Below are 10522 nucleotides of genomic sequence, written 5' to 3'. Positions count from 1 at the left end.
GAGTGAAGGGTTCTTGTTTGAGAAGGCTGCCATCAGTGAACCAGTCACGTGAACTGAGACAAAGCTACCAGTTGGTAGGGAATGGCATGCCTTCCACAGAGCTTCCCATTACTGAGGAAGGCAGACAAGTATGACTGCTCAGCAGCTCTGCATTCGGTTGCTCCAAACCCACCGGCAAGCCCCATCCCATCCTCCAGCTTCCAGACAGTGGTGAGCAGAATGTGGCGATTTCCCTGCCAGGAAGTTACAGGCCATCATTACCAGCGGTACGTGAACCTCCCATCTCTAGAGGGCGCAGGAGAGCAAGGTGGAGACTGAAGCCAAGGGAAGCCCCTCTAGCCTTTCACCTTTGGCCCCTGTGCATCACCTCGTGGCAAGTGCGTGTGCAGGCACCGGAGAAAAGGGCCGCAGAAAGTTAGTGTCCCAAGAACCTTTGCAAAGAAGCCAGGTCTAAACAACACCAGACCCAGCTAGGACTGCTAGATAAAAATGCAGCAACCCACATTTAAATTTGATCTTCAGCCCCACAAGGAAGTTTTAAAGTTATTGCTATGCTGTATACCATACTTGGATTATTTATATTTTAAAAGTTAATTCTTATGGGGGCTGGAGAGATAGCTAAGCCGTTAAGGCATTTACCTGCAAAGCCAAAGGTCCCGGCTTGTCTCTCCAGGACCCACTTAAGCCAGCTGCACAAGGGGGCACATTCATCTGTAGTTCATCTGCAGTGGTTGGAGGCCCTGATGCAACCATTCTCTCCCTCTCCCTCCCTCCCCCCCCTCCTCCCCCTCCTCCTCCTCTTCCTCCTCCTCCTCCTCTTTCTTCTCTCTCTCCCTCCCTCCCTCCCTCCCTCCCTCTCTCTCTCTCTCTCTCTCCCCCCTCTCTCTCTCTTCCTCTCCCTCATTCTCTCAAATAAATAAATAAATAAAATATTTTTTTTTTAAATTGAGCCAGGCATGGTGGCGCACACCTTTAATACCAGCACTTGGGAGGCAGAGGTAGGCGGATCATGGATCACTGTGAGTTTGAGGCCACCCTGAGACTACATAGTGAATTCCAGGTCAGCCTGGGCTAGACTGAGACCTTACCAGGAAAATGAAAAAAAAAAATTACTTCTTGTACCAGGTGTGGTGGCTCAAGCCTGTCACCGCTGCCCATGGGACGCTGAGGTAGGACGATTGCAGTGAGTGCAAGACCAGCCTGGGCTACAAGTGAACTCCGGAGCAGTCTGGACTAGAGGGAGCCTCGCCTCAAAAAGAAAACTGCTTGGTGTTGTGACTGAAATTCAAATTTAACTGGTGCATGCTACTTTCGTTTTCTTACACTTTGGTAAATCTGGCAACTTGAGACCCAATCTCTGCCAGGTAATGGGGAAGAAAGACACTGACCCTTCCTCCCAAGCCACCAAGGAACGGTGGAAAGCCTTGTCTGGCAGACTTTCTGAAGGCCACATTAAGACCAGCCAAGGGGGACAAATGAGGCAAGGAGACCATGAGAGGTTTCAGCTCCTCCTGGGCACCGGCAGACACACACAGAAACACACTCATGATTAAACTAGACTTTTATTAGGTGGCTTGTCTTCCCAAGCCTGGGTCAGGAACCCAACTACATTTGTGACAGTTGTAAGCAGCCTGATTCTTCCAAAGAGGCTCCTAGAATTCACAGCCATCCACCCAGTCGTTGAGGTCCTTGCCTTGGCAGTGATGCCTCCAGGCCTCCCTGAGGATGAACAAGACACCACCACATCAATTAAAGCCTAAGGTACTACACAAGGGCTCTAAATGAAAGGGAAGCAAGGGTAGGGGCTAAGGAGAACGAGGGAGACAAGAGGTCGAGAGCCTGGAGCTTGACTTTAAAGCACTTTTTTTCACAGCCTTATTTTTCTGGAGATAGTAATACCATCTCACATACCTTTCATGTGTATAGCCCTTCACAGTCTAAATGTACCATCACACCCTTCACCCATTTATCACTGCCCCTTTCCTGTCCCCAACAGACCTAGTGTGTAGATTGAGCAGTTATCATGTCCCCTATATTCCAAATGAGAAGCTCAGACTATGATGTAAAATCATTTCCCCAAGCTTCCTAGCTATACTGATACCAGCCCTCCTTGGTTGCCATCTGTGTCTTTTCATTGTTCACTTCTATAGTTTATAGTCTCTTTTGGGACCATCACCCTACTCTGGCTTAGAATAGATACCTTGAGGAACATAAGCAAGACCATAGGAACGTGGAGTCCAGCATTCTCAGGAATCTCATGTTCTGAAAACTAGTGTCCTCTATAGGGTCAATATCAAAAAGTTCAATGGTGAAGGGTGCCCCTTAAAGACTGCTGAACATCCATCATCCAAGAGAGGGCAGCTGGCACTTCTACTAGACCATAAGATCCTTGAAAGCAAAGACAGGTCTCAGCTCCCACTGAAGCCCAGCACCTCACCTGGATCTTGCATATCTGAGTACCCAGGGCATGTGAATGGCAGAAATGAACGGCACTCTCCACCTTCTGGAACTGCTTTCAGTGACTAGCCTCAGCTACCTCTCACCTCTCAGGAGTGATTCATGCCAAGAATTTATTCACAGCACAAAAGAGAGGGATTCTTTGGTCCCAGAATAGTGCTCCACGGCCTCAGTCCTTGGAATAGTGTATGAGTGTGTGTGTGCATCTATCTCTCTCTACCACCCACACTCTCTCTCTCTCTCTCTCTCTCTCTCTCTCTCTCTCTCTGTGTGTGTGTGTGTGTGTGTGTGTGTGTGTGTGTGTGTTTGTGTGTCTGTATCTGTGTATTTCTAGGCCAGAGGTTAGCCTGGAGTGTCTGCCTCAATTACTCTCCACCTGTTGTTTGTTTGTTTGTTTGTTTTTTCAAGGTAAGGTCTCACTCTAGCCCAGGCTGGCCTGGAATTCTCTCTGTAGTTCCAGGCTGGCCATGAACTCACAGTGATCCTCCTACTTCTGCCTCCGAATTGCTGGGAGTGAAGGTGTGTGCCACGGTGCCCAGCTTGTTTTTATTTTTCTTTTATTTATTTTTTTTTTTGAGACTTAGTCTCTCAGTAAAAATAGAGCTCAATGATTCAGCTACAATAGCTGGCCAGAAAGCACTAGGTATTCTCCTGTCTCCACCTCTCTAGCACTGGGATTTCAGGTGTGGTTTTTATGTGGGTGCTGGAGATCCAAAGTCAGGTTCTTATAATTGCACAGCAAGTATTTTGCTTGCTGAGCCAGCTCTCTAGCCAGCTTCCTGGTTTTTTGGTGCACATTGTGTACTGTAGAGCTGGCCACACCCCCAGATTCATTTCCCAGGTCTTCAACTCCAACAGATTTCCAGGGCTACATCCACTTCAAGAAATATGTCTGGACCATCTCTGGACTCATAATCATTTTCCTTTCTTTCTCTAGTGTCCCTGTATCTCTTCTATAAACCCTCTACTCAATCTCTCATGTGTCCATCACTGGTGTGCCCTGACCCTCTCCCATCTCCCTAGACTCATGCAAAGCCATCCAAACAGGTCCTTGTGCTCCATTTGGGCTGGTATCTAATGCTTCACAAATTTCTTCCCTAGCCTTAGAAGCTGCCCCATATGTCTGTGGTCCTGATGCTTCAGCCCCAAGGTATTTCACCTTCCCCAGGTTCTGCCCCGGCCCTGCAGGCTTACCACTCAGAAACCTGAGAGCAAGTGAGGTTAAAGACTAAGAGGGAAACTCCCATCAAAGGAGGCTGGGCAGATGTGAGGCAACTGGGTCATGAGCCTGCATGAAGCACCTATGTCCACTGCTCACTGTGATGCTCAGATAACTTCTTTGTCTATGAAAGACATCAAAGGTCTTCTTTCCAGGAGGAGGTGAGAAAAGGGAAGGCTAGAAGACGGAGGCTCCAGAGCTTCAACCCTGCTTCATAATGAACCTATCCTTCCATATGTTGCACATCTTGGGTCTTATTAAAATTTTGTTTCTCTCTGTAAGAAGTGTCACAGTTTAAAATAGATAAACAGTGCTGTAGAGATGGCTTAGTGGTTAAGGCGCTTGCCAGTGAAGCCTAAAAACTCATGTTTGAATCTCCAGGTCACACATAAGCCAGATGCACAAGTGATGCAAGCATGCAGTGCCACACATGCGCCACAAGGGGGCGCACACATCTAGCATTGATTCACAGCTTCTGATCCAGAGATCATTAAGCACATATCCCAATGCAAAAAAAATAATAATATCTTGGAAGAGCCAGGCTGATCTATGTGGCCATGTGACTACCAGGAAATTGCCATCCTCCCTGAAATTCAGTGTGTCATCTGTGAATACTTAGATGGTGGCAATCCTTGTAACCAAGAGTGAATGTGAGGGTTGGGCCATGAAGCCTGGGAGTGGCACCTGGGACAAAGTGGGCACTCGTGGAAGGACAAGTTCCCTGGTGGTACCCTCCAGTCCTAGCCACACCACCTAAAGGAGGGGACCTCCAGTCTGAGTTACTCACCAGTTTCCCATACCCTGGGTCTCTTGGACTATCTTCATGACACAGATAATAGTGTCCTTGAGGTTAGGGTTCAACAAGTCTGGAGCATAAAACAGAGAAACACAATGAGGAAATAAGGCTGGAACCCACAGGCTGGCTGGCTGGCTGGCTGTCTCTCTCTCTCTCCCTCCCCCCCCCTTCCTTCCTCCCTCCCTCCCTCCCTCAGAAACTCAAAATATCTCTCATAGGGAACCTGTCTCAAAGAAAAAGATGGAGAGTAGGAAAGACCCTTGATGTAAACTTCTGGCATGTGAGCACACACACACACGTGTCCACATATATAAACATACAACAAGCACCACACATACATGTACACATAGAAAAAAACTCATACACATATTCCTCCAAATCTAGAAACACAGGTATGGTCACTCTAGTTCACTCCCTCTCCATCAGAAATTAATCCTCCCTTCATGCCTATAACTCTGATGCCCATCTCCCCAAACCAGATTAATGGAGACCCTTTCCCCCTTGCCCCATGTCCATCTTGTGGGGACCTTCACTGAGAGACGAAGGCAGTAGGAGAAAGGAAACTGGGAGGAAACGAAGGCTCAGCAAGGGCCCCGCCCCAGCCTACCAGTGCAGTACACGTGGCACAGGTTGTCGCTGTTCAGGTTGAGACCTTTGCACCACCTCCGGCTGTTGATCTGGAAGATGCCATTGTTGGTGCTTCCATCAGCCTCGTGGTCCACAGCCGCTGTGTTGAAGCCACTTGTGAAATAAGCAAGGCAGACCCCTGAAAGGGGCAGATACATGCGGGGATACAGGTGAGTGAGCCAGCACGGTCCAGAGGGCTCACAGTGAGGGCTCCACACACTGGCTCCCCAACCTCAAGGGTGCAACGACTGGTGCCCTCCCATCTGCTTTGCAGATGGACTAATAGGGGGTCAGAGGGCAAAGTGACAGACATCCACCTCAAATGGGCATGGTGGCGCACACCTTTCATCCCAGCACTCGGGAGGCAGAGGTAGGAGGGTCTCTGGAAGTTTAAGGCCACCCTGAGACTACATAGTGAATTCCAGGTCAGCCTGGGATAGAGTGAGACCCTACCTCGAAAAACCAAGAAGGAAAAAAATCAGACATCCACCTCAAAGCAGAGGTCAGGATTGGACCTCTGGCCTCCTAACTGAGGCAAACACCCTTGTCACTTTCTCATTGTTCAGCACATATAAGGGCCCAGTACATTTTTTTTAATATTTTTTGTTCATTTTTTATTTATTTATTTGAGAGTGACAGACACAGGGAGAAAGACAGATAGAGGGAGAGAGAGAGAATGGGCGCGCCAGGGCTTCCAGCCACTGCAAACGAACTCCAGATGCATGCACCCCCTTGTGCATCTGGCTAACGTGGGACCTGGGGAACCGAGCCTTGAACCGGGGTCCTTAGGCTTCACAGGCAAGCGCTTAACCGCTAAGCCATCTCTCCAGCCCATTTTTGAATGAATTTATATGAGCTAAATATTTAGAGGAAAGATACGGAAGACGTAGGCAGGATGTACAAAATGGGCTGGAACCAGAGAAAAGATAAGTGCATATGTGACTACTTTATAGACAACTTCCCAGAACCACCACCCGTTGGAAATGCTTGGTATTGTTGTTTTGTTTTGTTTTATTTTGTTATTTTCAATTTTCTTTCTAAGTACCAGCAGGAATGACTGAGTGCCATGGTCATGAGGAGGTGTGTCATACCAACTTGTTTACTTCCTTTGTCTCCTGACTGGCAGCAAGATTAGGCAGGGAGGTTTTGAAGCTGGCTGTTCACTGCCCGCCCATTCTGTGCTTACCTTGGGCCAGCGTACTCTCCATGTTTTGTCTCATTTACCTCTAGTTGTACAAATGGGAGCTAAGCTTAAAAAACCCTAGGAAGAATTTTGGAAAGATGAGGGGAAAAGAATGCAAGAGCCACAGAGTAGGAGGGAATGTCCAGAGGCATTGCCCCTGCACCTCACAGTGCCTGACTGATGATCTCACATCTTATAACTAAAAACCTAGGGGGGACACCAGCAATCCCACTGAGGAGGGCAGGGAGGAAGGAAGTGATGCTATTAACGTGTCGGGCACTGAAGGGTGGAGCCTTCAGGAGATGGGCCTGAGCTGCCAGGAATGACTAAGGGCCTCCCTCCCCCAGGCTACAGGAGGCTGCTCCCTCTCCAAGCCCCACACACCTGAACTTAGGCTTTGCCCATAGCCCTGTGACCTTTGACCAGTTGCCTAGGAAACTCTTTATCAGCCAACAATCTTCACACAGCCCATCCCCCTGAGACCCTCTTCCCACCACTATGTAGATCACCTGACTCTCTCCCTAACGCTGCACCTGACTCTCCCTACATGCTGGAATGGGCTCCAGGGACCCACACTAACTTATGATATATCCATACAACTTTCTACTTCATAAAAAAAAAAAAAAAAAAAAAAAAGCCTGAGAGGCCCTTGATAGCAGGTCAGGATGGATAATGGGAGGCAGTGGAGGTAGAGGAAGCAGGACCAAGCAAGAGAAGTGTACTTACAATCAGCCAGACCGTATCCCCGGTAACCATCCAGACCAAAGTCATGGAGCACTTTGGCCAGCTCACAGCGACTGAAGACTTTGGCTTTGCTAGAGGCTAGCAGGCAGCTGAGCAGGGAGATGGCCAGCCACATGATCCCAGGTGGAAACAGTTGTCTTCTAGGAGCCATAATCCTGGCTTCTACGCTGTGGAAGGGGCAGCAATGGCCACCACTGGCTCAGGGTAGGGTTCTAGGATGGCAGGCAGTTCACCAGTCCGGCAGTTCACCAGTCCTTGTGATCTGTCCAATTACATGTATTTGTTAGAAGACAAACAGGTTCTGAGTGCACCACGAGAGAGACAGTGTTGGCACAAGACAGCTAATCCCAAATGAGGAACCACACATGCTCCTGAGGCTCTGGAGATGTTTTCCTAAGACTCACCCCTCTCAACCTCAGTCCTCCTTGACTTAAAACATAGCCAAGACCTAGCAAGGGCTTTGGGAAAGGAGTTGGAGAAAGTTTATAATCTGGTCTGCTCCATACTACATGTATGTATTATAAACATTGGAAACCCAGGATTTCACAACCAGGAAGTACTGAAGTTTGGACTGAGATCAAAGTTGATAGGAACCCAAAGCACCACTGTGGTATGTCTCCATGCTGATGGGCCAGAGGCAGAGCACTGGGCGGTGCTATCACTAGAAATCTGTGCCTGTGTCTATGTACTAAGGGGCCTCCTTCCCAGCATTGGACCTCCATCTCCTGACCTTAGCTGAAACAAAGGCCCCGGAGACACTGCTGTCTTATAACCCTCTTGGGTGGAGAAACTCGTCCCACACATAGGCTCTTCGTTGTACTGAAAATCTCCATCTCCACCACCCCTTCTAAAGCAACGCCCTGCAAAAGCTCCCCAACCGCACATCCATCCTGTTTGCTTTGCTCTCCCGACAACTCGGGCTCAGCTCTGTGGACAGGCCCCCAATATCATGAGGACATAAGCTCCTGCTGACCTTAACCTCATGACTCTGTCACCTCGGGCCTGCTGACCAGCATGTGAACGCTGCCCCTGCCATCCACTCCATGGACTTGCCGACCCTTGTCTGGTCAGCACCTGATGTTTCCCCACCTCGGCCACCTTCTGTTCAAATCTGTCCTCCACCACGCCCTTGGACACATTGTCCCATGACCTTTGCCCACAGACCTGCTCACCACCGTCACAAAGTCAAATCACAACACAGTTGCACCATCTCAACACTGGATCTCCTTGTTTCCCATCCCACCCCCACCCCAAAAGTCACTAAGGATGACAGAATGGCTCAAGCATGGCTTTATGCTTGGGTTTGAAGCTGACATCTGTTGCTTACTACTTCTAAGAATATGGACACTTTCCCAAGCCTCACTTTCTCCAGCTATGAAATGAGGAGATCTATAGTGCCTGCCTCCTAGTTGAACGACTATGAAGAAAGTACGTGGAAAGAACTTTCAGCTCTTTGAACTGAAAATAGACCAGTGGTCAGCATTCTCTCTCCTCAAAGGAAGGTCAAGCATTACTGACTTTGAACACCTCTCTCATTACCTCCCAAAAGATGACCTCACCTCCAGGTGCACCGAGAGAAAAAGATGATAAAGTGTAGAGCTGATAGCATGTGGGATTATCTTCCTCTTCCTGCCTTAGCCCCTTTCCACTTTCAAACTCATCAGGAGCCTCCTATGCCCCCATCACCAGCCCACTATGGTGAGTATGAGGATGAGGTGCTTATAAAAAAGGATGCTGCTGTCAGTGCCCCCAGTTTGCTTTATTCCCAATTCCCTTTCTCATTCCCAGGACATGGCCTTCACTCTGCATTCTGAAGCAACTTGCCTTCAAGATAAGAATAGGATAAATGGCTGGGCATGGTGATGCACACCTTTAATCCCAGCACTCATGAAGCCGAGGTAGGAGGATCATTGTCAGGTCAGCTTGAGACTACATAGTGAATTCCAGGTCAGCCTGAGCTAGAGCAAGACCCTACCTTGGGGAAAAAAAAAAAAAAGATAAGAATAGGCCATGACAAAACAAACTCAGGCTCCTGAGGCATATAGACCCTCACCTGATCCTCATGTGCATATTCCCCACCTCTGAAATAACTCAGAAGGGGCATCTAGAGATGGTAGTTGTCTCCTTCCTGGTTGTTTGCACCCCTCATAAAGCTTAGTTTCCCTTTTCTGAACATTCATCTCTTGGGCACTGTCTTTCCATGTGACAAGCTTCCAAACCTGAGCCCACCCCATACATCTTTCCTCTGAGCTCTACACCTCATTTACTTCCTACCATCCAAGCTCCTAAGCATGGTCCATAGGCCTTTCATGACCAAGTTGGCTGGTGCCCCACTCACGCTTCCAGTTCTGCCGATGCCATGTTGTCCACTCTGTCTACAACTTTACTCTCTCCTAACCTCTACAAAGATAACTCCTCTTCACACTTCAAGGAAGAGGCCCGTCAAGGTGAGTTCCCCAGTAAGAGTCTCCTGAAAGCACCTCCCAAGCGCCCCTACATTCTACAGCACCTTTATATTCACACCGGATTGTAATATATGCCAGGCTTCCCTACACACGGCAAGCTTCCACTGGACAGTGGGCCTGGTCTTATTTGTCTTAGTACCCTGAAGAGTCAAACAGAGTCGCTGCTACGGAGTGGCTGCTCAATGGCTGCTTCTTAAATTCGAGTACAGTGAAGTCGTGAACGTAGAATGTGAGCCCTTCTCAAAATGTGGGGAACGGGAGGGAGGAAGACAATTTCCCATGCTGTGTTCTTCAAATCTGTAGACACTGGGGTTTCTCCAACTGATTTCTAACTTAATCTCATCTAAGCCTCTTAACAATTCAAAGGGCATAGGATTAATATCCTCCATCTATAGATGAGGAAACCAAGTTCACTGCCACATAGTAAGTGTTTTGATTTTATAGTATTTTTCATAAGAAAGTGATTTAAAGGTAAGTCTAGTGTGTGTATTCACTGCAGGTCCAGAGCTTTATAGAGTCAGATCTCATGATTCAGAGACCTGCGAGTAAGGCTCTCGTGTTAATGTATCATTCTCTCTCTCTCCTTTTTTTCTCTCTCTTTTCTCTCTCTCACTCCCCATCCCTCTCCTCCCTCTCAGCTGTCACATTCTCATCCTTATCTCTGATATGGCCCCCATTTCTGACTCTACCCTCATCTCTGACCACCACCCCGCCGCCATGCTATTTCCAAGCCCCTCTGGTTAATAGCTCCAGGAAGCAGGGAGAGGTGCTCACAGCTCAGGAGTCCTCCCTGCCAGAGATGAAACCTTGGTGATAATGACAGCAGTGTCTGTGGCTCAGAATCTTGCTTTAGTTCAGGACACTCTTCACCAGATGCCAAAACTTTTCACTCAGAGCATAGCAAAAGTGGCAGGCTCCTGGCTACGCTGGGGCCTTTTAGAACTGTCCAGCTCTATGATCTCATCTTCTAGAACTTGATCCATCCATTGAGCTTTTATTAGCTCACCTATGCCCCTCATCTTCAAGGCCCA

General features: G+C 48.4%; 1 protein-coding gene across 1 annotated transcript; it reads right to left on the bottom strand.

The window, feature by feature from the left end:
- Window positions 1-1652: 1652 nt before the first annotated feature.
- Window positions 1653-9387, bottom strand: Spaca3 (sperm acrosome associated 3). The gene is made up of 5 exons (XM_012950172.2): window positions 9365-9387; window positions 7009-7193; window positions 5080-5238; window positions 4464-4542; window positions 1653-1719 (listed from the first exon to the last, which is right to left on the bottom strand). The coding sequence occupies exons 1-5, from the start codon at window positions 9385-9387 to the stop codon at window positions 1653-1655; spliced, it is 513 nt and encodes a 170-aa protein (XP_012805626.2).
- Window positions 9388-10522: the final 1135 nt, after the last annotated feature.

The sequence above is a fragment of the Jaculus jaculus genome, chromosome 9 (genome assembly GCF_020740685.1).
Source record: "Jaculus jaculus isolate mJacJac1 chromosome 9, mJacJac1.mat.Y.cur, whole genome shotgun sequence".
Lineage (NCBI taxonomy): Eukaryota > Metazoa > Chordata > Mammalia > Rodentia > Dipodidae > Jaculus > Jaculus jaculus.
The sequence above is the reverse complement of the archived record's forward strand: the minus strand, read 5'-3'. Positions and strand labels throughout refer to the sequence as shown.